This window comes from Anguilla rostrata, chromosome 10, assembly GCF_018555375.3.
Source record: "Anguilla rostrata isolate EN2019 chromosome 10, ASM1855537v3, whole genome shotgun sequence".
Lineage (NCBI taxonomy): Eukaryota > Metazoa > Chordata > Actinopteri > Anguilliformes > Anguillidae > Anguilla > Anguilla rostrata.
The window spans coordinates 30,918,839-30,945,348 of record NC_057942.1 but is presented as its reverse complement, the minus strand read 5'-3'; the positions used below and the strand labels follow the sequence as shown (position 1 = coordinate 30,945,348).

The window sequence follows — 26,510 nt, the reverse complement described above, 5'->3', positions numbered from 1 at the left end:
CGGGAAGGGGCGGGGGAAGGTTCCGGCAGTCGGCGGCGCGGAACTGCGCGACCCCGGGAGAAAGGTTGTCGATAAAGCCCTCGTATCAGAAAGGAGCTTTTATCAACTGTGGCTCCACCCCCCCCGCCCTCCCGATGCTGAGACCCCCCAGTTCTGCCCGCACGAGGCTTGGCCCTGATGCGATGGGGCTTCCACAGACCGGGCCGGGCCCGTTTATCCGGTCCTTCTGCCTGCCTCTGCGACGCCTCCGCGGGCCCCGGGGTGGCCGTGGCTGGCCTCCCTGGTGCTGGGCGATCCCGGGCCTAGCTGGGCCTCCCTGGTGTTGAACGGCTGCCCAGAACACACACACAGCATCAGTGTGCGCTCTCCAGAGCGCTTCCTCAGAGCCACTCAAACACTTTCCCAGGGACATCACATGAAAGGCCCCCTGTGCTATAAACGCATTAGCCACAGCCGGGGAGCTCACACACACACACACACACATACACGCATACACATACACATGCAGGCACGCACACGCACACACACACTCACATATACACTCGCACGCACACACACACACACATACACACATACACATGCAGGCACGCACACACGCACACGCACACACACACTCACATATACACTCACACGCACACATACACACGCATACACATACACATACACCCCACATATCCCACCTACGCACTGCACACAACACACACATACACACATACACATGCAGGCACGCACACACACACACACACACACACATACTCATGCACACATACACAGGCACACACACACACTCACATATACACTCGCACGCACACACACATACTCACACGAACGCTCTCACATACATACTCACTTAATGTGAGAGCAGAGAATTTCACAGCTCAGGCCTCTGTGGCTCAGTCCCTTGTCACACTGCAAGGCGAGACGGCCATCTTGGAGGGTGGGTAACCGGGTCTGGCAGCAGACCTGCGACACAGTGCCGCAACACGTCTGCTGGTGTGACAGGGTGGAGGGAGGCAGGGCAGGGCAGGGCAGGGCAAATTTTCTTCTCATTTTTTTTGGGGGGGGGAGGGGGGGGGGTTTACAGGAAAAAGAAGTGGGCTCCACACAACTTCTTGCTGGGGCTTGTCGAGAAACTGCATTTTTACTTTCGGTGGGCTCGTGGGGGAGAGGGAGAAGAAGAGAGGCAGAGGGAGAAAGAGAGAGAGAGAGAGAGAGAGAGAGAAAGAAAGAGAGAGAGAGACAGAGTGAGCGGGCGGGGCATTTCACGCCACACTGTGACAGCAAGCGTCTCCAATCAACAGCACGAGAGTGAAGAAACAGTTCAAGTTAAATTAACAGCAGGAAAATAATGAGGCCCGTTGGGTGTCTTACCGCTCTTATCACTCTTCCTCCTTTCCCACCTCCTTCGCGATCGTTACCTCTTCGAGCGGCTCATCAGCGGCTCCCGCTCCACGCCCCGATCCAGAAACAGCCGCGGAACATTGCGTCTGGCAGCCGCGGCAGCTTTCCTTTCCACTTAAACGCGTTCCGTCCTTGCCTCGTTTTTCAGAAGTAATGGGGAAAAGAAGTGTTTTTTATTTTATTTTATTTTTTTTTAACCGTAGAACACTATCGATTTTTATTTTTGCTGCTATCACCTCATTTTTGTCTTTTACGTCTGTTTAAGTTCACCGCTGTGCCTTTCTGCATTTCTCCTTGGTGATCTGGAACAAAAGGAGAAGGACAGAAGTGTCTTATGAGGCATTGGCTAGCATAGGCTAATGTCAACGTTTTCACTCGCTAAGATCGACGCGTGTAACTTGTTATGAACTTAACGCAGGAGCCTGCGAGGATGTCGATGTTTTATCCTTCAAGTGCTCTGAGTTTGCACATACTTGAGTAGCGATAGTTTTCTGGGAGTAGCGACTTGTAAATTGTAAATCGGCCTGCTTATTTTGAATAATTCAGTTGGATATTAGAATGAAATAATAATAAATAATAAATAATAAATATGGGGGTCTTGCAACCAACTGAATCTTTTTTAGGTTAGTGTAGTGTGTTCTGCAAGCCAGGACAGTTTATAAAAATGAAACGCTGTTGGGCATTCAGGATGTCAGGGGTTGGGGGAGGGACGGGGCGGTGAGGGGGGTTGGGGGTGTAGGAAAAAAGAGATATGGAAGGAGAGGGGGGAAAATCAGAAGATCTACAGAGTGCACTGCAGAAATGAGGCGAAACAAAGGCCCTGTTGTCGTTGCATCTCAATTAATTAGCCGGCCCAGTGAGAAGTTCAGGCCCAGTTCTTGTGCTGCTTTTTGCCTGAGTCGGTCTCCTCCCATCCCTGGTCGTCCCCGTGGCCCGTGACAATGGGACAGTGTCCATGCGGACGCACGCGCGGGGCGGAGGGGACAAATGGGCGATTGTCATCCCCGTTTCTCTGGGGGAGGGTGGGGGGGGCGGTTGGGGGTGGGGGTGGGGGTGGGGGGGTGGGAGGGGGCAGGAGGTGGGAATCAGAAGCAGAAGTGAAGGCTTTGTGAAGGGGAAGCAGTTGGGCTCTTCCTGTTATGAGAGGAAATGCATACAAATGTGCTTCCTGACCTCTCGCATGCCAGGGAATGAGGCTGTTGTTGACCTCTCTCTCTCTCTCTCTCTCTCACACACACACACACACACACACACACACACCCACACGCACACGCACACGCTCACTCTTCTACGGGGGCACCGTCATGTTCTGGAAGGCCTCCTGGTAAACATGTTTATCCATGGATCACTGGCTGAGTGTGAGGGAGCAACGTCGGGAAGCGGGGGGGGGGGAGCTGGGGGTGGGGGGGGGTGGCTGCTCCCCAACTGAGCGCGCTCCCTTCCGGTTTAAAAAACGAGAGAAAAAAAAAGAAGAAAAAAACCACCAGTCTCAGAAGCAGCGTATGCGGCCGCCAAAAGGATCAAAACACACCAGGTTTATTTAATTAGCAGCACATGCACCAATGAAATTTACACACCCAAGCCTTCCGGCTTCCAAAAAGGTCGCCTCGGGGGTCCTGCTGTTCTGGAGACATTATCCTAGTTTCAAGACTGGGGGTGATCAATTCATTAGGGGGCTTTTGAGTAGGGGTGCAGACTGGCAAGTACAATAACATATCAGCTACATTTACTGTGTGCTGACGTGGAGGAGGTTGGGGTTGGTTGGGGTCTTTGGTTTGTGGTCAGAAGCTAGCAAGGAGTTTTGTTGTGCTTTCACACTTGCAAGTGAAAAATCACCCATTGTGGCAGAGGTGATTCAACTGATATTTTTTGAAGTTAGCAGACTGTACGTACTTTCCTGTGGCAAAAGAATGTGTCAGTTACTGTCCAAGTAACACTCAAGAAACAGGCTCCATTGAAAGTGAAAGTTCATAATAAGGGCTGGTAATTGCAGTACGTAATTGTCGGCTAAAACGCTAGAGAGATTTTCACGTTGCGGGCATAATTGACCGATCAGCGTCAGAGCAAGTGTCTGTGTTCTGATCAGTGGTATACTATTGACTGAATCCCGTTGGTGGGAGATGTAATGGACAGGAAGTGCAATAGCTCAGGTGACAGGAGTAAAGGGGTAGCCAGGCCTCATCCAGCCACTCAAGTTCGACCACTGTGGGTTAACGTAGCAAGTCCAATACTGGCCAATGTTACAGTTGTTCTGTACTACTGACTTTTCATTTGTCGTCACAGATCATTCTTCGTTTATCATATCAGTGGGTTTGTGGGAGGAAACAGTGGATTTGTTTGATTTCCCTGCTTATTCTAGATATTCAGAAAAGCATATGGGGATATATTCAACTTTACCACCTGATAGAACTGCATGGGGCTTTAATCTTTTAAGTTTAATTGGAGTATGAGAGCAGTACATGTCGCATGCTTTGGGTTTTCTAATGATGTATATCAGTATGTTTCACAGATCAAATTTTAGGTGTGATTGTACATGTGTGTGTGTGTGTATGTGTGTGCGCCTGCGTTTGTGTGTGTATACTCGTGTGTGGGAAGGGGGTGCAGGCGTGGATGTGTGACTTTCTTTTAGTGTGTGAATCGTGGTTTCCATTCGTGCCAAATTCACTTCACCAAGTACTGAGCTGATTCTCGAATGTGTTCGTGTATGTGTGCCACATAGTTTGCGTGAGCATGGTTCTCGCTGTTTGTGTACGTGTGTATTTGTGTTTCGTGCGTGTCGGTATTTGTGTGTCTGTCTACAGTTTAAACGTGTGTATGCTTTGGAATGCGAGTTGGTGTTTGCTTGTCTGTATGTGTGTGTGTTTGTGTGTGTGTGACAGAGAGAGAGAGAGAGAGAGAGAGATGGAGATAGGCAGATATCCATACCTGTATGGGGAGCAGGTACACTGAGAGCCTGCGTGTGCCGCTCCCCTTTGAGCCAGCCCTGACCCCCCTCTCCGGGGATTAGAGACCCCAGAATGCCACGCTTGAATGCCGTGACCAGCTGGGCTTCAAAGGCGAACCCGGCGCCCGGCACGGCAGGCCGCGGAGCCCCCCCCCCCCCCCCCCCCCGCGCACGCACGGTTTAAAAAATTAATTACGCGGTAAAGCGACGAAAAAAAACAAGCGTGAAATACGCCCTGCATTCTGTCAGTCTCTCGCGCAAAACAGATATTTTCATGCATTTATTCCACTGTCAGTCCAATACACGGATTCTCCTAACGGGTCGGTTGCGTATACAGTGTTCTTGTCTAAATCCCTTTGTTGCCGATGCAGTGTGGGTAGGATGAACACAGACCCCTTCAGCTGAAATAGGTGTGACAAACTGTTACGCAGTGTGGACATTAGTTGCCAGAATTCTGTTGGACTGATTTATTCACTTTGAAAGTTTTTTAGATGGAGTTCTGTGGTGTTTATATGTGAGCCATGGTAGCAATACCGGATTGGATTATAATGCTCAAACCCAAGAGAGAAATGACAAGAGCTTGTTCTTACAGTGGAGATCATTGCAGCAGTAGTCTGAGCAGACAGACAGTGATGGCTTTTTTCTTTTATTTATGTATTTATTTATTCATTCATTTTGCATTTATCTGCGCTGGAAGCTTTGTGGTTAGTTTTCGCTTGCTCTTCAGAACAGGTAGATTGTCAAAATAAGGGAAGAGAGGAAAGAAGATCTGATATCTGTTGCTGACAATTAGTCATCCTGCCGTGGTTCTTGGTCATTACGTGCCACGGGCCTTTGTTCTATGTATGATTTATTTCGTCGCATTTCTGCGCGAGTCTCACCCAGGGACCAATCGTGTGCGATTACGAGCTCGAGTCTTCAGGAAATGGTGGAGAGGACGTGGATGCACTTCCGTCAGGTCAAGGGTCAAACGCCCGAAAGCTGCCTTGCCTTCCCTCACCATTGTCTCCCCCATTGATAACATTGTGAAACGGGACTCCAAGGTGATTGATGCGCGTTTCGGGCAAGTTTGAAAAACAAGGCGGGTCAGGTGACATCCTGGGCTTATATTCATAAATCACATCAAGAGTTGGAGAGCTGGTCTCGGATCAGCTTTCCCCTGTTGGATTGTGGGACGTGGAGTTCTCGTAGGATTTGGAGACGTTACATAGCACCTTTTTTTCGAGCGTTTCTTTTACGAGTCTGTGCGGCGTTCGGTAGCGATCGGCTCGTCGCTCTCGCAGGGGAAGGGAAGCGGTGATGAAATGAATCAGTCGGACCGTCTCGACCGCCCGAGGGTCGCCCGCCCCTGCTCCGACGCCGACCTTTCGCGACTTTCCGTCGGGAGCGTGCGTCAAGGAGAGAACCGCGTCTAATCGAGCGACCGGCGGCCCCGGAAACCGTCCACGCGCCGCGACGACGAGCCCGACGAGGTTCCGCGCGCGCGGTTCCAAAAAACCCAGAAGGAAAAAAAAAACGTCGATTTATGAAAAGCCGCCCCGGGCGCGATCTTCACCTTGGTCTCCGTTTCTAAATTTAACGGGGAGTGCGGAACGGAGCGCGCTGATAAATCGTAATCCCATTACTTTTACAGAGAGCCCCGCGCCGCTGCCGTAATGGACGAAACGCGTAATTTACAAGGTGTTCATTATAACACCGGGGGATGTGCTTTTTAGATCCATTCATTCGCGGAGCAATCATAAAAGGACCTGACCCTCCGCGTGTTACGCTGCCCCTGACCTCCGGTTGCGTTTAAAAAAAAAAAAAAAAAAACGCGCATCTAAGTCGGTGATTGATTTTCCTGCCGGGAGGTCCTTAAAGGACTGTTTTCAGCAGGCTGCGTGACTCTGGAGCTCTCTTAAGAGCAGCCCATCATCCTGTTAGAAAAGGAGCCGGCTCGCGTCAATTAAAGGCACAGAAAAGGCGAAAAGTGTCAAGTTGACACGCTGCGTACTTTTCTTTTCTTTTTTTTTTTGTTCGCGGCGGAGAGCGAGGCGCGGCGTCTTTCGAGAGCGCCGGTGAGAACGCCGCGCCCCCCATCACCCCCCACCCCCCCGCGCGCTCCCGGTTCGGGAGTCGGGTTTCGCGCCGGCGGTAAGCATCCCAGGCGCTCGGGTTTGCGGATGCGCGAGCGCGCCGCGGCGTGCTAACTCAGCCCTCGAGACAACCGGGGAAGGGACGCTGTTCAGCGCCGCGCCCGTGACTCGTCCCCCCTTCGCCCGTTACGCGACCGCGATTTGTCTAGCCAGGTGAAAAACAGACCTCAGAGCAAAATAGGATGCGACGTCCTGGCCTCACACCGCGGCACGCAGCGTTCGCAGCTGCGTCGTGCGGTTCGCAGATCCTTTCGCTTACTTTAGTTTCTTCATTAAAGCAAAACCGGACCTATTCTAATAAACAATTTAGCAGCCACTGTCACCCAGAATGACATAGTGACTTTCAATGTAAGCGCGAGTGCAAAGATCAGGGTTTGAAGTGCAGCGTTTCTTGGGACAAATTGTAGTCCCCACTGCTAGTTGAAGAATCAAATTGACCCTTGACTTTTGCAAAATTGTTTCGTGCAGTGCGTGTTTCGTTTTTCTAAATAAACACACACGGACATTTTTTTTCTTGAATTTTGGAAAGCAAGTCAAGGCATGTCTACTGATAAGGTTGTAAACATGACAACTTGGTTAACCAGGTTTTATCTGTTAAAGCATCTGGTCAACATGGTCCTCTTACCACAAAGTAACAGAAGGGAAGATAGGGTAACTCCCCCCACCCCGAGTTTTACGCATTTGTTGTTTTGTTTTGTGGCTTTAGCATTGCGGCTAACCACGATGTTGTTTTTCTCCGTTCCCCCAGGTGACGTTTACAAAAAGGAAGTTCGGCTTGATGAAGAAGGCCTACGAGCTGAGCGTACTGTGCGACTGCGAGATAGCCCTCATCATCTTCAACAGCACCAACAAGCTGTTCCAGTACGCCAGCACCGACATGGACAAGGTCCTGCTCAAGTACACCGAGTACAACGAGCCGCACGAGAGCCGGACCAACTCCGACATCGTGGAGGTGAGACCGCCCCCAAAGCCAAACCGCTCAGGTCCAAGTTTAGGCCATGGGTCTGTGTTTACTTTTTTTGGCTAACAGACTGAAACAAATCCTTCAGCGTTACTTTTGGTTTACTTTTATTTCTGTCATTTTCAGAGGTCGCTGATCTGTAATCATAAATGTAATACAGGGTGCACTTAGTTATTGCATAATTTGCTTTGAATTGCCAGATCCTGAACCATTTCCCATTCATTCCATTTTAAAGAGATTGCATATTTACATAAAGCATTATCACATATTTCAGATATTTCACAATTATGGTTAATCACTATACTATAAATATATTTAAATCGCAGATCATGAAATCACGCATGCTTAAGGCACAACACCAATTTAAGGTAACCGATTTATCAATGCTTCATACGATGCTGAATGCAAATTGTCGTTGTTGATGTTTTTAATTTAGTGTGTCTAAGGTTGCACATAAAATTCTCAAAGTCAAAACTTTAAAAACCTTGAAATGCAGTATCATTCATGACCAAATTTTACCAAAAAAAGCATGGATAATTTCTAATTGTTTTATAGGTTTTTTTTCGCGATTTCTCCTATTGCCGGCATGAGCGGCTTGAAAAAACACCTAAAACCGGCCGTCCTAAAACATTTTAATGCAGGAAGAACCCTGACGGTGACATCAGAGCTGCTCTTGTGTTTACGGAGCCGGTTCCTGTGCTGTATTCCTGTTAGCATCGCGCGCGCGCTGTGGCGGCCCTGCTGGCAGACACCTCGCCATCTGGTAGCTGCCGCGCGGGTGATGCGTGCCACGCTGCGATCCGACCCCACCCGACCTGTAAGCGGGTTTCGGGGAAATCGAAGTTAAACGAGAGTGTCAGGGCCAGTCCCCAAAGTCCATATCCTGCAGGGGAGCCTTAAGTCCGACCCAACCCGGTTACATAACAGGCTTTAGCCCGCTCTCCCGGAGCATCCCCCCCCTCGCCGGAGAGTGGGTTGGGCTGCTAAGGGATTTGACTCCGCCCATCTCCCGGCTCACTGCTGCTTAAACGACAGAATCGGCTTTCCTGGACATGTGAGATGCGGGAAAGGAGATGGGGGGGGGGGGGGGATGTGGACTGGCCCCATGGTGCTCAGAGCAGGGCGGGGCTCCCAGATACGCCTGTGCTCTCCCATAGGCGGATGCGCAAAACCAACAGAATTACGCTTACTGAACGTTAGCGTCTTCCACTGATTACTGAACGTTAGCGTCTCCCACTGATTCCTACAATCGATCTTGAGGCAGTGCGTTTTATTTCCAGGCAGCGAGCAGGTTGGACCATTCTAGTCAGAGCGATAAAGGCAAGGAGGACTACATAGAAGAGATGTAGATGAAAGCACGACCCGACCTGCCTTAAAGAACAAACAACTTCCTGCTTTAATAATTAAAGCAAAATAAAAGTCCGTGCATCAGAGCTGGCAGCGTTTAGCATTGTATGCCCGCTAACTTTCTCCAGCCATCGAGCATCTCCCGACCATCTACGCCGCAGTTCTACCACATTTCGCCAGTCATAATTTCTTCCTTCGCCTGTTTTTGTTTATAAATATTATCGGTCTGACTTCGGTTGCCATAGCTACCGTCCCTTAGCGCCGGCCGCGGCGGGGGGGAAACGGTTTCCAACGCTACAAAGTAGCTTTTTAAGTTTGGGTTCTTCCGTGACCCCTCCCCCCCCCCCCCCCCCAGCATAAAAGAATCTCATGTTCGGGGAAGCGTATTCCTGCAGGCGTCAGAACGCGCTCTCTTGCCCTCGCCGACGCCCGCGTACGAAAGCGAAACCGAGGGGGCCTCGGCGTTGCAACACCCCCCGGAGGCGTCGGGGGGCCTCCCCGCACATCCTATCTGTCGCTCTGGTGCGCGGAAAAAGAAGAAGACCTCTCTGCGTTTTTGCATTTCTCCACGGCTCCGCGGGTGAAGTTCTCTTGACCCGTGAACGCGAGCAGGGGGGCCTCCTGATGAGAGGCGCATTGGGCTTTGTCACAACAGAGTTTTGAAGCAAGAAGCATAAACCTCAGAAGGATTAATAATAATAATAATAATAATAATAATAATAATAATAATAATAATAATGATGATAATAGTAATACATTTGTGAAGTTTTTTAGTATAGAAGACTGTGGTTTTCTTTATTAAGAGTAATGGAGATTCACAAATCCTTCAATGGGCGGGGCTGCCAAATGATATCAATGCCTCATACCTGCCAATCAAAAGACTTTAGCTGTTCATACAGTATGATCTGGTGAAATCGTGAGTGATAGGTTCTTTGCAGCAGGAGTTCACAGTGTGTTAGACCAGTGTGGTGATTAAAGAGTTTATAAGAACCCATATCAGGGTTGGAGCCATGAAGTGTAATCCACCAAAAAAAAAAAAGAAAGGCGTTCGCGGTAATGCTCTCAGTAATGGCGGCCAGACAGCAGGGCCACACGCTCAGCTTCTGGCTTACGTCATCGCCAAACAAACAAAGCAGACTTCCTGTTGAGATCTGTGCCCTGTGGGTGGGTGTGCACAGGAGGGGGGGAGGGGAGGGGGGCATTTTGAAGAGGGCACAGGCAGAGGGTGCTGACGGTGCCGGCTGTCTCCGTGTGGGAGATGTTCCGGCATGTTCCGTCAGCGCGTTCAGGAGCTACTGGACCAGGCTGCAGGCGCGGGATCCGCCTGGAGACTCGAGGGGGGTGGGGGGGGGGTTGGGGGGGGGGGTGGTGCGAGGAGGCTGCGCGTAGGCGGCTTGAAAGGCAGCTTGCTACATTAGCAGCAGAGCTCTATATAATTAGCATGTCTTGGGTTGATAATTAGCATTGTTGGTGCAGTGGCACATAGGCGAGGGGGTGGGGGTGGAACGGGGGTGGAGGTGGGGGTGGGGGCTGATGTTTACTCGCTCTTAGAGAGCTCCTGTCCTCTCACTGTTCTCTCTCTCTGAAGCCTGAGAGCCCTTCAGAAAGAGAGTCTAGGTCGAAACCGCACACCTGTTCTCCTTTCTGATCCTCTGTGCAAGCATGTGCGCGTGTGTGTGCGTGTGTGTGTGTGTATGCGTATGTGTGTTTGTGCATGCATGTGTGCGTGTGTGTGTGCGTGCATGCATGCCTGTGTGTGTGTGTGTGTGTGTGTGCGTGTGCCGTGCGTGTGTGTGCGTGCATGCGTGTGTATGTGTGTGTGTGTGTGTGTGCATTTGCATGAGGTAGCAGGAGAAAGAGAGAGAGAGAGAGAGAAGACATGAGCGAGGGAGATGAGGAAGAGAAAGAGACACAGAGGGAGCAGTAGGATGATTCACGCCCTTGCAAAGAGCCTTAGCAGAGCAGCCATCCTCTGAATCCAAACCCACAATCCTCTCATGTCTCATCTCTCCCAGGCTGAGCCATTAACTCTGTTCACACCCTCATTTTCCCCCCCTCCCTTTCCAGGGGGTGAACGGTAGGGGAAAAACAAAGCAACAACGAAACCCCCCCCACCCCCCCCAAAAAAAAATTATCCGATATCCCAAGTAGCGCTTCTCGAGGCCGATGACGGTGTGTATCGAATCGCGGGCTGAGTAACGTGTCCTTATCGACCGAAAACAATGGGGATCGGGTGCGCCGAGCGGGGCGTTGACGTTTGTTCGTTTTCCTGCGCGTTCGAACGGGCAGCCCGTCGGCCTCCAGCGGCGCGCTTCGGGCTCCGCGCCGCTCGTTAGCAACGCCCCGCCCGGCAACGCCGCACAAAAAGGTGAAATAAGCCCCCCGGTAATTAACATTAAGCTCTGGAAAACAACAAATGATCTGCCCTTACGTGGTGTAAAGCAGCTTTTTTTATTTCTGTTGCCGTTTCTTCGCCGAGGGCTCCGGTTGGCAGGTCCGCGTGACCTCCGCGAAGGCTCTGGCGTTCCGCCCGGCGGCGGGTTTAGCGGCTAAATCCCTAGCCTCCGCTAGGTCTTTCTCCTCGAGGCCGGGAAGATGAGAGACGAAGCCGCAGGCTCGCCTTTCCGGTGCCGGCCGAATGACGGCCTGCTAGCGTGGCGGGAGAAGAGGCGTGCGGGCGTGGCAGGTTCATACCAGGGCACGGCGTTGGGGGGGGCTGAGGCTCACGAGAAGAGCCGCGTGGACCCCCCCCCCCCCCACCGCCCTTAGGCCCCCACCAATCCCATTGGCCAGATTATCTTAACGAGAACACTCACCCTTTAATCTTAAAAAGCAACAGTAGGGTTCGTCTGCTTCTCTCTCCTCACCCGCCGAGCACTTCTGAATGGGATGATTGGGGGGTGGGGGGGGGGGGGGAGAGGGTGGGTGTGTTGGCGGTGGCGGGGGGGCTGTTAATTATTTCCAAAGGTCACGCCGTTAATGACTACCTGCTCGGCTAATGAGATTCTGAAAAGCTCCCTCACGACGCGCGCAGGACCCACTGCGTTTCGTCTTCAGTCGAGAGAAAAAAGAAAAAAAACCCGCGAGGAAGAATATCGGCGGGCGACGTCGTCCCCGTGACTGCCCCTGGAAGGAGGAAGGGGGGGGAAGGATGTTAAAAAACACAGATGGATCCCTACCGGTTTTGTCGAACACCTCGCACGCGTTTAATTTGGCAAAAGAAAGAATGCTTGATTTGCACGTTTATAAATACCAGGCAAGCTAATTAATTGGGCCGATTTCGGTTTTGTTTGCCCCCGAAACTATCGCTGCTGTCGAGGCATCTTAAATATTCCTTCGCTACGCTCACAAACTTCAGTAGGTTCTGAGGCAGGTTTTAGCTCGAAACTGCTAGGTTACTTCTCGTTTTGCTTGTAAGAATGTTTTTGAGTAGATGTGATATCTGTGTGCTGTGCTTGGATTATAAACAGTGAAGGGAGCATTGACCTAATGAACATTTCTCTCTGTATTGGTGGAGAAAGGCTTCTTATTTTGTTCATAAAACATTTGATATTGCAATACATCATGAGCTCCATAATGCTTAGGACAAATAAATATATATATTTTTTGATTTGGCTCCACAATTTTAGATTTGATATCAAAGAGGCATTTTTAGAGGCATTATACATAGCCCATACATCGGGACATGAATGTTATGTAAATGAAAGCAGATATGTTTATTTGTTACATATTTATTATTTTGCATGCAATGACGGTTTGAAGTCTGTGACCCATAGACATCTCCAGGTGCTTTATGTTCTATCAGGCGTGCACTGCAGCTCCTGCTTGTTTTGGGGGCTAGTTGCCTAGTTGTCTTGCCTTCAGCATATGAAACGCATGTTCAGTTTGATTCAGTTCGGGTGAATGACCTGGCCATTCTGGAATTTTCCGGTTGCTGGCTTTGAAAGACTCCTTTGTCGCCTTAGCAGCATGTTTGGGATCGTTGTCTTACTGTAGGATGAAGCACCAGCCAATGAGTTTGGATGAATCAGCTTGAGCTTGATGCTTCTGTAGGCTTCATACCTGCACTAAGCAATTTGACACACCCGCCTAATCAGAAACACCTATAAATCCATTTGTTCCAAACATTATGGAGCTCGCTGTACTTACCCATTTGTACGCGCATTTGGTTAATTCTCATATATCAGCGGTGTCATAAGGACATTATTGTGAATTTGGCTTTCTGACATGAATTTTTTTTTTTTTGCTACTTGCTTCTTGTTTTGTGTTGCGTGTATAAAACCCCTTTGCCGGTCCTGCTAGCTTGGAGATTGACTTGTTTTCCTCGGTTAGAGTTAAGCCACATCGGTTGGCTTTGCCAGTGACTTCAAGGGATTTAAAGGAGAATCAGCTTTGTGTGGATAAGTCAATTGACCTTTTGCCCTCTGTAACTCTGGGACTTGGAAAGGTGAACATGTTTGCCTTTTTTTTTAATTTGTTAATATTACCGAGAGATTAAAAACCAGAGTTTCAAAGTTGCTCATTTTCACCTCGTATCTACCTCGGCTGTGACACGAGGTGCTGGAAGATCATCAGATAAATCGTCATTTTCAAAGAGAGAAAAGAAAAACTCCACAGCTAAAACGTGACTTTATTTACGATGGGTTTCGTTTCGTCAAAGGGAAGCTGAACAAATTTGATCGTAGCTCGCCCGTAAGTGCATTTCCGTAAACGAAATGTGAGATTTTGTATGTCGGTTGGTTCTTAGCATCCAAACAAATTTCTCATGCGCTATAAACTGTTTGTACTGTGTGCGTAAATAATAAAAATAAAACACGGTTGTTAAGTTTTGCATGCTTGTGCTTGTAGTATTTCATTTATTTTATACCATTCCAGTCGTGTTTGTACTTTTTTATTCCAAAATTATTTGGATAAATTATAAGTCAGTTGAATAAATCTGTGGGAAGCTGTCAGTTCATTTCTGATTATGTGTATACACGGTTTTGTACAAATATTGATAAGTGAGGCCCGTGGTCTTTACTTGCTGTAAGAATATTGTGTGTGTGTGTGTGTGTGTGTGTGTGTGTGTGGAGACACCAGTTGTTTGCTTCCCATTCGTCCTGGGTTCAGGAGTGCAGTTACAGAGTATTGTAGTGGCATTGTATTCTCGGTTTTAACAAACGAAGATGGCTGAAAAACAAACTTCTACGTGCGCAAGGAGTGGAGAGGGAAACGAAATGCGTTGCGTGCCCAGCTAAACCCCGGCCAGTCCCCGTGGAGCTTTACGCATCACAAAGAGAGAGAGAGAGACCCCCTTTGTGTTGGGTCATTTTATTTCCTCCTTTTGTTGCCCGGTGTTTAAGATAGAAACAGCTTGTTGTACTTTCACCTCGTGTGCCGGAGGGCACGGATATTTATAGAAACAAGAACTTTTGAAATCTTTTTTTCACTCTTTCATTCTGTCTTTCTTTCTTTCTTTCTTTCTTTCTTTCTCTCCCCCCCCTCCGTTTCCGTTTTCCCCCCCCCCCTCACTTCTCGGGGATTGAAACCAGCTGAGGCCCCCTCGCAGCGAAGCTTCGAGAGCTGGGATTCGCTGCGGACGGCCTGTCCGTCAGCCCCGGGAATCAGGGGGCTCCGCCTCTCTTTGTGTGTGTGTGTGTGTGTGTGTGTGTTTTTTTTTTTCTTCAGTTGCGTTCTTTCCCTAATAAACGCCTCAAAACCGGTAGTTGGCTAAAAATAGACGGCGGCGGGCTCTAAAAATAGCTCTTGGCTCGCTGCGGCGCCGGGGAAAATGCTGAAAAATAGGCGTGGGATGGCTGAGCAACCCCCCCCACCCCCCCCACCCCCCGCCCCTCGGCTCCCTCCCTCCCTCCCTCCCCTCTCCTCCGGCCGTGCCGGAGCACCCCTGGCCGCCGCGGCCACGGGGCTGCGCCCCCATTGGGTGCCGGGGACACAGCTCTCCGTCACAGCTCCTCTTTACTGAGTCCGTTAATGACTCACAAACTCCCGGCTGGCTGAATGCAGGGCTTTGTTTCTCAGCGCTTCTGATGGCCGAGGGAAAAAGATGTCGCACACGAGCGTGAACACAAACGGACACACGCTGACACGCACACAGGAACGTGTGTGTGCACACACACTACATATACTGACAGACAAACAGAAGCACACGCACAAGGAGATACAATATGGCACATAATACTGGCACACACGCCCACACACACACATACACCAGCAAACACAATACATATGCTGACAGGCAGGCAGACAGACAGACAAACAGACAGTCTGGCCCCTACATACACACGCACACACACACACACACACAGACACACACACATACATACATACATACATACTAGCAAGCACAATACGTATGCTGACAGGCGGGCAGACAGACAGATAGTCTGGCACCTACGCAGACACACAAACACACACACAGACACACACACACACTCATACATACATACAGTCAAATGGAAGCACACATACATACATACATACTAGCAAGCACAGTACACATTTTGACAGGCGGGCAGACAGACAGATAGTCTGGCACATACGCAGACGCACTCACACGCGCATACGTACACACACACCCTAACTCTTTGCGTTGCCCGTATCCGTTCGTAGTCGTCGGAGCCGATAACAAATCTCTCTTCAGAGCTCCTAACAGGCCTGAAGGACCCGCGGGGCGGGGAAATAGAATTAAACGGCGGGAGCGGAGTGCCTGTGGAGCCGCTCGCATTTGTCACGGTCTGTCCGCCGTCCAAGCGCGTCCGGCAGGGATTCGCTATCTGCGGGCTTCTCTCCTTCCGGCGCGCTCCGAACGACGCGAGATCGTTAAAAAAAGAGCGGCGAGCGGCGGCCCGGGAACGACGAGAGAATCGCTCGCGGGAGGAACGAGTTCGCGCGTCGGCTCGAGCGCGAGAGGGCTCCGTTTCGGAAAGCCCGCAGGTGCCAGCCGAGGCTCGGCTCTTTAACCGAACAGACGGTTTCAGTACAAAGAGAGGATTCGGTTTTGGCAAAGAGTCTGCCGTATCGCGTTTGTGTAGACTTAAAGAGTCCGGAGGATTGAGCGCTCTTAGTTTTAAGTGTTCACCGAGCGAACAAGTCACCTCCGGCGAACGTAGCAGTCTTTGAGGACGCTTCTGCCGAGAACGTCTTTTTCTTTTATCGAAATGCAAACTTGAGCAGGCCGTTGAACGATGTGCAACAGTTTTACTTTTTCTTTTTTTAAGAGATTAATTATGTCTTTTGACCTTAATTTTATGTATTTTAATGAGATTAAATAGAGGAAAAGCTGCATTTTTAAAATTATATTGAATTCATCTTTATGCATTCAGATTCTGAAGTCTTAAAGCAGATGTTCCAAACATTCAATAGGATGCTTTTACAGGGTAATTTATTAATTTTTCAATTTATTTTTAGTTTTTATATATTTTTTAAATTTTGATTTATTTAATTGCTGTGAAGATCAGTCCCCTTAAGATGTTGCTGGCCAGACATTCAGGCCAATTGCTGGCATATTAAAATAGACCGTACAAAAACGTATTCTTGAATTTAATGCGGAAAATTTTGAAAATAACAAGGATCTATTTTTACAGCCGCGCTCATGGGACACCCCCCTCCCCCGGTCCTGGTCAGCATGGGCGGGGTGTGGAATTGCCAGGGCGGGCCCCATGAGGTCAAAATCCCCATCATTGTTACCCTCTGACTTGGTCCCCTTCCTGCAGTGGTGCATGTGATAAGGGCCGGTCAGACAAAAGCCGATAATTGATGGGGTGGGGAAAGGGAGGAGGTGGAGGGGGGGGGCGTGGGGGTGGCCTAGACTCACCACCCAAAAGAATCACTGCCCTTGTGTCGGCCGTCCCCCCACCCCCCCCCCACCCCCCCCATCCACCCCCCCGTTCGCCCACGAGGCAGACGGTTCACAGCCTGGCTGGTAACTTGGAAGGATCTGGCCCACAAGTGCCCTCTTCATGCGACCACACTGAGTGGCATTGTGTCCCTGTGGTGGATTAGCAATTATCCTGAGATGAATAACCGCACTGTCACCCCCTCTCTTCTGCCCCGGACAGATGTGGCCGGTAGTAAACATCGGTCGGTCACAAGGGATTAAGGGACTCGCTTCAACGGGCGATCCCAAATGTGAGAAGCGCGAGCCCGTGAAAGTGCTTGTGAAAGCGTAAGAGTCTGTGTAAGCTGCCACGTGTGTGTGTGTGTGTGTGTGTGTGTACCTCATCAAGGTTTTGGGTTTTGACCTCAGTTGAGTCATGTCTTCAGCCACAGCAGACTCAGTTTACTCCTACAGCATATATTCCTAACATTAAAACGGTCTGTCTCCCAGCCGACTAAAGCTGAGACATTCCAGATTGATGCATGTTCTGAAGATTCATCGAGGGTCAGACGTTCAGTTCTGTAACGGGGCACCAGAACCTCTGGTGAGGCTGTAGCGGGTGCCTGGGGGAGGTGGGGGTCCTGTAGAGGGTGTCTGGGGGGGGGGGGCATGGAATCTGTGGCCTTTCTAAGTTCAGGGAAAAACATCTCTTGAGAAAATAATTGATGCAAAGTAAATTCAGCTATGCGGAATCCTTGCTGTCATTAACGGTGCTTGGGTCTCATTGGAGAGGCTATTTTTCATCAGCCATGCTGCTTCATGGTGTACTGACACACAACGTTTCCTTTAAAAAATAAGAAGAATAAAAAAGGATATTTTCCAAGTGCCACCACTGTGACATCACTTTTAGAGAGATCTCCCAGCCCTAGTAGTGTGACAAGGCCGGCGTTACGTCCGAGCAGCTTGGACATTAAGGCGCTTTATGGGAACTAGTTTGAGCTCATGACCAAAGGAAACACCCAAGCGAGGACGCATTGAAACGGCACCCGTTAAAATCCCTGATGTGTGTTAACATTTAAAGCGATCGTGTCCGTCCGAGAACTTCAGAAGACATTGGACTGTAGCCGTAGCTGTAGCTGCGCTACTGCGCTGCTACCATGCAGTGCTATGCGAATCAGCGCCGCTATTTTATCAGTTTCTGAGTTGATAATGTTACATCTTATCTCTGTCTCTCATCACCGCATGAATGTTCAGCCTCTCCGAATTACAGTAGCTGGCAGCCGCTCTGAGACCCTGTCTTTGTGCCGGGGATTAGCAGGGATTGGGCAGACCCTCTCCGCATTAAATATCTAAAGCTCTGTTTTTTGTTTAGCTCATCCTACGAGATCCACAGACAGTTGTAATTACACGCCGGAGTGCGTTATTATGGGATGCGCGGGCCCTTTGCTTCTGGGCTGTTAGATCACACGCTCCAGCCTTTGATTCTTGATTACAGTGTGCGGGGGTCTTCAAAATGGGGCGAATTACGGAAAAGTCACCCCCCCCCCCCCCACCCGACACGGGATGATTTTTACGAGGGTGCCAGGCCGCAGTGGTCTAAGTCAGAGTGATGGCCCCAATTTGTGTCACGACCAAAAAGGGGGTAAACCGAGGGGATACCCACCCCCCCCCCCACCCCACAAGGCTCTCCTGATGTCCTCCCTGAACGTGCCTCTCGCACGGTCCTGGCACGGTCAAACCGCGCTTATTAAAATGAAAGCCTCCCACTTTGGATTCCCCATCTGCTTCCAATAAACCCAGCCACGCTTGATCTCCCCAATGCCCGCCACCACACCAAACAAGCAGCAGTCCTTCAAACCCCTTCCCCCTCTCGAAATCCCCCCCCCCTCCCCAAACACACCCCCTGCAGGACTACGCTTGCACGTTAGCGGACTGCGCTAGAAGCGGCTTTTTGAAGTCGCAGGTTCTCGGTGACGCCGGTGGTTCCTCTCGTGACGGGCGATCCGGGGTGGTCGTGCGGGCCGGGCTCTGCTTTAAAAATGCATGACCGCCTAAACGCGCTCACTCGCACGCGTGCGCTTGCACGAGCGCGGCCTACCGAACTGCGTCGCTGCGCTGTGGGACGCGGACGTCGGGAGAAAGAAAGAAACGTCTGCCGTTTGCCCTGACGAAATCTCGCACGACGACTTCGACAGAACCGCCTCCAGTTCCGAAAAGGAATTAATGGCTGATTGTCTGCTTTGTTTTCCTGAAATGCGAAACTCGATTCACTGCTGAACAGCGATGTTGTTAAAATTCTTCTCTGGCTCTGGCCAAACCGGGCTGGAATTGAGGACAAAAACCAACTTGCTGACAAGTGATATGTAAGGCAAGTTTTCATTAAGAGTCTTTTCTTTACCCCCAGTCCATCGTCCGTTCTACATGGCCGGAGTCTGTGGCATAGAGTTCAGAGACGCTGAAGCAGAGTAAACACGCTTGGCGGACCCTGTAGGCCGTCCTGTGAAAAGCCGTCGGCGGTCGATCTCAGTTCTCATTAAAACGCGTACGGGATATCTGCTGGGAGGTTTCAGTGTTTCACTTTCAGCCAAAAATAATTTCCAAGTATTTAAAAATTAGTCCCCCCGGGCCATACGTTTTTAGATAGACAAAACAAGTTCACATCTAGGTCAGTGGCGCATACAAAGATGATTCGTTCAACCAAACCAAATCAACGGGTTTAATTTTCTCGTAGAGCGACGTTCACACATCCAGATATTTTTGTTTTACTGATATTTTTTGTTGATGTGTTTCAGCCTTTAATATTCCGCGGTAGGGCCGCTGCGAGGGGGCATGTTGGGTAAAGGGTATTTGCCGTGCCGCGGCGTCATCGGAATGGCAAATAAACACCGGGCGGGTGGAACGAGCGGCCCCCGTCTCCGCCCCGCGCCGAGAATCTCCATATAAGGGCCTGGTGGGCGAGTGGGGCGTGGCCACAGCTGAGCAAGTTACCTTTTTTAAAAAGGGTCCCGAAATAGCCCGCCATGCTGTGATTCTGTCTCGCCTGAATTTCTGGGGGTGCCCGGGGGTGGGGGGTGGGGGGATGGGGGTTGGGTTGTGTGGGGATCAGCGACGCGGGGAGTCGTCCCTTAGCGACCGATGATTCGACGCCACAGGTACGCGTTACCCCCCTCTGAACATCGCGGTAATATCGGAGCACGGTGGGGGGATGGATGGGGATGTGCAGCAGCCACGGTGCTGAACGAAGCGGGGGAGGGGGGCTGGGATGAATGGCAGGACGGAGCAGGTTAACATGGAGGGGTCCCGGCTCTGTATCCCGATACTGACGGCAGGGGCGCCCGGGGGGTGTGAGGGGGGGCAGGGGGGGGGGGTGGCATGTAGACCAGGGGCATAGCGCAGAGTCAGTCGATGTCCACAGAAGGTAGAAGGTATGGGGGGAGGGGGGGGGTGTAGAGGAGGGGCTGAGAGTCAGCTGTCCAACCAAACCCCCCCCCCATTCGAGCCTGCCAGTAATGCACACGGCACAGTTCCCAGGCTGAAGGTTACTGATGATGAAGGTATGTAGGACGCTGTGTCTACATTCTGCCTGGCACCGAGCAGGCCCCTGACAGGCCCAGCCGGGAGGGAGAGTGATGAAGAAGTGGTTTAATTAGGAGCGATCCTCAGAAGGGGGAGGAGGGAGGAGAGAGAGTTTTTACCCTCTCTCCATCTCTCTCTCTCTCTCTCTCTCTCTCCTCCTCGTCTTTCTTTCCATCCCTGCTCTATTCTCTCTCCCATTTTCTTTCTCTCTATCCTCTATCCTCCCTTTTCTTCCCTTCCCGTGCCATTCTGTTTTTCACCCGCTGTTGCTTGCTGCTTTCTTAGACCGGTCTCACTTCAGTCAGAGCCTTGGGTCACGGCGACTTTCCCCCCCTAGTGCTGGGGAGACGTCAGCATCGTCAGACACAGAACTGTTTACCAGCTCTTTCTTAGTCACAGTCAGACTGGTGACGTTTCACATGATGGGACTTTCAAAGGCAAAGCATTTATATTTCTGAGCGGAAAGCAGGCACAATGCGATCAATGTTATTTACATACACTGCATTGCCCAGAGACCTGTATTTCTTTGAAAATCCTTTGAAAAGGATTGTAGCCATTTGATATTCAAATGCGATTCTGTGCTTGTATGTATTGTATTGTATTGTGTTTGAACAGTGTCTGCATGACAATTCTGAAGGCACCCTTAAGTTCTGAGAAACAGTGAAATAGTAATGTGCGTTAACTCCTACTAACCACAAAGTAAAATGCTCAGTGTTAAATCAACTCTCACGGAGTACATATGGTCCCAGTTCCAGTAAATTAACACTGTAAATGAATACTGGGCATTTTACTGTGCAAAGATGGAATTTGACTCGAGAAATGTGGCTGTGCTGGCTGTGTGTGTGTGTGTGTGTGTGTGTGTGTGCGTCCACATGTGTATTTGTTGTGCGTGTGTGTGTGTGTGTGTGTGTGTTTGTCTGCGTCTGTTTGTTTGTGCTTTTTTCCCCTGAGCCAAATGTTCCCCCGTTGAAGCGATGATGTCAGAGGATGCAGAAAAAAACCCCAGCCCTGATTGGGTGGGGTGAAGGTGGCAGAATGTTGTTTGTCACAGATGGCAGGGGGTTGGGGGTTGGGGGTTGGTTTGGGGGTGGGGGTTGGGGGTGCTGGTCTGTAACCGTAGAGAGAACCTTCTATGGCCATCCCCTGCTACCGGGGGCTGTGATTGGCTGGATACAGAGCCTCTGGGGGGTGGGGGTGGGGGGGGGCATGACAGGTGTGGGGGGAGATGACAGGTGCGAATGTCTTGAATGAGTGGAATTGCTCCGGGCCGGGCGAGGCCATCGTTTGCCCCGCCCCCGAGGCGCTGAGGCGCGCCGGAAAGCTGAGCCAGGGGCCGCGTGCCTTACGATCACATGACGCCGTCCCACCCCCTAAATTTTCGCTCCGAAGCGCCACCACGACGCTCTCCCCATTTTCTCAGTCTAACCCCCCAATCTTCGTCCCACGGGTCCCTGATCCAAGCTAGGACAGCCCCTGGAGCCATCAGTCTGGGCCCAGCCATGCATTACCCCCTCCTGTAGATAGAGGGCAGCATTTCAGCGGTTGTTCTGAAAATCCATGTTGACTGTACACCTGGTTTTAGGACAGCTGACTTCATTGCCTACATTAACTCCATCCCAGGCGTTCTGTCACACAAAAAGTTTTTGTTATAGTTTCTTTTTGTCTGTTTTTTTTTGTGGCTTGTCAGGAGTAATGTGCAACATGACCTTTCATCACATGAATTTACAGTTACAGATATTACACAGTGAAATGCCCAGGGTTAATTCAGCTCTAACAGAAATAGCCAGACTCAGACTCCATGAGAGTTGATTTAACACTGAACACGTTATGTGTAATGCCCTAGCTGTCAACTTGTAAGATGAAAGGTCATGCATATAAATATACTGCTTTTTCGGGTGTATTAAAAAGTAATTTTTTAAAAAATGTACTGTTGGAAAAATGTTGTTTCCTTCTTTTATTAAAAAATTTGACAGCAGTACAAATCATAAAGACGCACGAAATTAATAATAATAATGAAACAAAAAAATAAAAAATCAGGTGAAGACTTCTCGGGTTTAACCGCCGAACATCCTAATTATTAAGAGTGTCACGCAGACGAAGAGATTACGGCGTCGCCGTGCCGACCTGTCTGAGTTCCCTCAGTCATCCCGGGCGGAAATATGAGCGGCTCCAAAGTAAATTTAATTACTGCGGTCTGACGCCGGCGCTCGCGCGGAAGCCTGAACGCCGCCGCCGTCGCGCGAGAGAGACGATCAAGCGCTTCAGTCGTCGTCGGCGACGGCGGTGGCGGCGGCGGCGGGGGGAAGCGCTAATATTCGCCTCCGCTAATCCCCTTTTATTAAACCCAGTCAATCTGGTAGGAGAGGGCTTTGATTAGCCCCGATAGCTATCCACTCCCCCTCGCCCTGTGAGTGCGGCACAAAGAAAATCGGCACAATTCTAAAACTCTTCTTCTGCCCGCGCCCCCGCGCCCCCGCCCCCCCGCCCCCCGTCCTCCGTCCTCGTCCGTCGCGCGAAACGGAGCTCCGTCGGGACCCGGAGAGAGGCGGAGGGGCGTCCGCGCCTCCGGAGGGGAGAGGGGTTTGGGGAGGAGGCGCCCCGGAGCCCTCCGGAGGAGGTGCCATTTCTGCTAGAATGTGGCCATCAGGTGGCTGCGCGGGGATATTGCTCCCCGAGCGCAATTCAGGGTCCGCTGCCAAGGCAACGGACCTCGCAGGGGGTGAACCCTGAACGTTCCTTTTTAAATACCCAACGTGGTCTTCTTCTTCCTTTTTCTTTGTTTTCATCCACAAATGAGCAACTTTAAAAAAAAAATTTTTTGCAGTTGAATTTACATAGCCGGGCACCTGATTCTGTCATCGTGCTGACGTTCGTTTCCTCGGGGGACGTTTTATTTGCGCGGACGCTGCTTTTTAATGCGTTTCGCCGTCCGGGGTGTTTCAAGGTGTTATTTTGGCAAGGTTCCCGACGTCCCCTCTTTTTCCGCTGCCTTCTTGCGTCCCACTGAAAAGCGCGCGACTGGTTTTTTTTTTGTTAACCCCCCACCCCTTCCCCCCCCCGTGTTTTCAGACGTTAAGAAAGAAGGGGCTAAACGGCTGCGACAGCCCCGACCCGGACGCGGACGACTCGGTGGGCCACAGCCCCGAGTCCGAGGACAAGTACCGGAAGATCAACGAGGACATCGATCTGATGATCAGCCGACAGAGGCTGTGTGTAAGTACGCTCAGACTCCCACCCCAGCCTAATTTCGCTCCTCTCTCTCTCTCTCTCCTCTTTCTCTGTCTTTTTTTTTTTTTGTTTGTTTTGTTTTTTTTTGTTTGTTGTTGTTGTGTGTGCGTCTTTTCTGTGGAAATTTCCGGGCTGGGGGGGAACGCCCGTGCCAAGGCTTTGAGCAAGAAGGAGAACAAGGGCTCAGAGAGCCCGGAGCTTGACTCCTCCTTCACGCTCACCCCACGCACCGAGGAGAAATACAAACAAATTAACGAGGAGTTTGATAATATGATCAAGACCCATAAGATCCCTGTAAGTACCTCACACAGAGAAAAGAAGACCCTCACACCACCCCACCCCCCCCCACCCCCACCGCAGTAACCCGTTTAACCCTTGCCGTGTGGCCTTTTTTTTGGAACATATTAATCTCCCCAAGAAACAAAATGAAAGCCTTTTCCCGTAGTCCGGGATGGCAACTTATTTAAGTGGTCAGTAAAGCCAAAACAGATGTGAATGTGAATCCAGTGGTTTGCATTGTAAAAGACAAAAGCATCTCAAGATCTGGCAGTTGAGGGGTTTTTAACCATGTTTTTCAGTCCTGTGTTCACGTGCCAGCAGTCATATTCTAGCATGACTGAAAACGGTACCAAAAATAAAATAAAAATACACATTTTTTCATTCAGGTAATATGGCTCCCTATCAAATTGACTGTCTTAATCATTCAGCTAGCTCACCACACTCAAAGGGTTAAAGCTCTGAAGATTGCATGTTGGGTTCCTAACAGGAGAGCTGGAACCGTGTTATGTATTTGAACATACGCAGTGGAGGAGGAGGTGGTGGCTTTTCAGCGCTGCTAACGCTAGATTAGATCGACTGCTTTGCTTCTTGGGTCCTGAAGATCTTCCCGCTCTTAACCCACAAGCTGCACTCACCACATCACTCTCAGCTGCCGCCAGCCTGGCCCCACCGATCAGGAGAGAGAAAATCCTGCCTTGCATGTTTTTCCTGTTGTCTTGTCCAACATTCCGGAACCCGCACACACGTGCGCGCACACACACTCACATACGCGTGCATACACACACACACACAACCATGCGCATTCACATACACGCACACACACACACACACACACACACACACACACACAACCATGCACATTCACATACACGCACACACACACACACACACACACACACACACACAACCATGCACGTTCACACACAACCATGCGCATTCACACACACACACACACATGCACCCATCCGTGCTGTCCCCACTTAAAAGCACGCTTCTCACCCAATCCTGATTAACACTTCCGATGTTTGGTTCAGAAACGATTCAGCTCGTTGCTTTAATATTTTGTGTGGGGTCTGGTTTTGTCACCTGTGGAATGGATGTTCTTTTTTTTCCCCCTGCTGTGTTGCTTCTGATGTTTCTACACGCACAGCACGTGGTGGAGGTCATATTGCGCCCCGACCACAAGAAACACCAGTATCTGTTGCTATTTATGAGGAGGCCCGTGTCCTCAGTGTGAACTTGTGTGAACTAAAACAAGCCTAAAACAATGTGTACTTAGTTTATTAAGAAAACAGAGCGTATTTGGGAGAATGAAATTCAGTTATGAGCGCGGATTGAAAGCTAGTTGCCGCGGGCGGAGAGTTATTGGAGTGATGTGGGGTGGAGGTTGGGGGTTTGGATCGGTTGTGGTAATGACTGGGGCAGATTTCTCTTTTATTTCGGAGCGGGGCGGAGGGTGGATGGGACGGAGTGGGAGGGGCCGGTGGAGCGTGTCGTTCGAGGGACTGGCAGCGGTAATAGAGCCTCTTCAGGGAGCGAGTGACAGTTCGGAGCGCGGTCTCCGTGGTTACTGAGCGGCGGGCTGCTGGATTTCAGAGCTGGGGAGGGCAGGGGGGGGGGGGGGGGCATCAGCGAAAACAGGAAGGATAGCATAGTCCAAATGACAGCCTGCCTCACGTTCACAGGGGTGTGCACCCTCCCAGTCCCCCCCCCACCCACCCACCCCCCAGTGCATTTCAGTTTGGGGGCAGCCAAAATGGAAGACATCATAAAGAAAAGAGGGAAGCTCTTGCCAGGCGGTAATTAAAGAGCGCTACTCGGAGACCAGACCGGCGGGTTGCCGTTAGAAGAACATAGAGGCGGGAGAGGAGGGGGGGGGGGGACGCTGAGCCGTTAGTGGAGAGAAGTTTGCTCCCTATCCCTTCAGAAATAACATTTGCGTAGACAGCCAGCAGTAGCCTCATCTGTCACCAGTACATACTCCTTCTGCAGAGTATTAACATGTGTCTGGAACACATGGTCGCAGATATTGGGGTATTCGTACTTCCCAAAGAACATACAGAGGGGGACTGGCATCTAGAACTTTCCCTGGTTTAAGCCAGTTTGTCAGCAAACAACTGGAAGGCAAACATGTAAACTTGCTGAGATTAGAGGGCCGTCCTCTGTGTAACCGATGCATTGACAATTGGCCGTCTGTCCCTAGAGTGCGTGTCTGCCTTTGGGCTCTGTTTCAAAAAGGATTCAGTCGCAGTGCATGAGTCAGCGTCTGGCAGCGGCGTGTCCTAGCGGTTAAGGCGCCGGGTTTGTAACCAGTACATTGTGGGTTCATTTCCCAGTTGGGGGGGGGTTCCCTGCCACGGTGTCCCCTCAGCGGGACTCCCGTTAAATAACCGGCTGTATAAACGTTAAAGAAGTCATTTCTTTTTTTTTTAAATTACCATGTGTATTTATATGAAAAACACATTGTTCATATCCTGACCTGATTATTTTGCGCTTTTTGTGTCTGTGTTCTTCCAGCAGGCTGTCCCTCCCTCTAACTACGAGATGCCGGTGTCCAACCCCAACAGCCTGATCTACAGCCACTCCGGAGGCTCCCTGGGGAACCACAACCTGCTTCCCCTGGCCCACCACTCGCTGCAGCGCAACAGCATGTCCCCCGGAATCACCCACCGACCCCCCAGTGCTGGCAACGCAGGTACGGTCCAGTAACGGTCACCGCGACAGCCTCAGCAAGGGCACTGACCTCCACAGTGGTGAAACACAGGAACAGATTAGTCAACAGCAGCTACACGCACATACAGAAACCTTATAACCCTTCGAAGA

At 50.5% G+C, this 26,510-nt stretch overlaps 1 protein-coding gene across 11 annotated transcripts in view; it reads left to right on the top strand.

Annotated features, from left to right (window-relative positions):
- Positions 1-26,510, top strand: part of mef2cb (myocyte enhancer factor 2cb) — an 83,320-nt gene that overhangs the window by 40,076 nt on the left and 16,734 nt on the right. For 4 of the 11 annotated variants that reach the window (XM_064296499.1, XM_064296505.1, XM_064296498.1 and 1 more), the window contains 3 exons: positions 7,229-7,432; positions 23,250-23,393; positions 26,205-26,382. In XM_064296499.1, the coding sequence (XP_064152569.1) occupies positions 7,229-7,432; positions 23,250-23,393; positions 26,205-26,382 (526 nt within the window). Of the gene's footprint in view, positions 1-7,228; positions 7,433-23,249; positions 23,394-23,564; positions 23,703-26,204; positions 26,383-26,510 lie in introns of all 11 variants that reach the window. The other 7 variants (XM_064296506.1, XM_064296500.1, XM_064296504.1 and 4 more) reach the window with 4 other exon arrangements.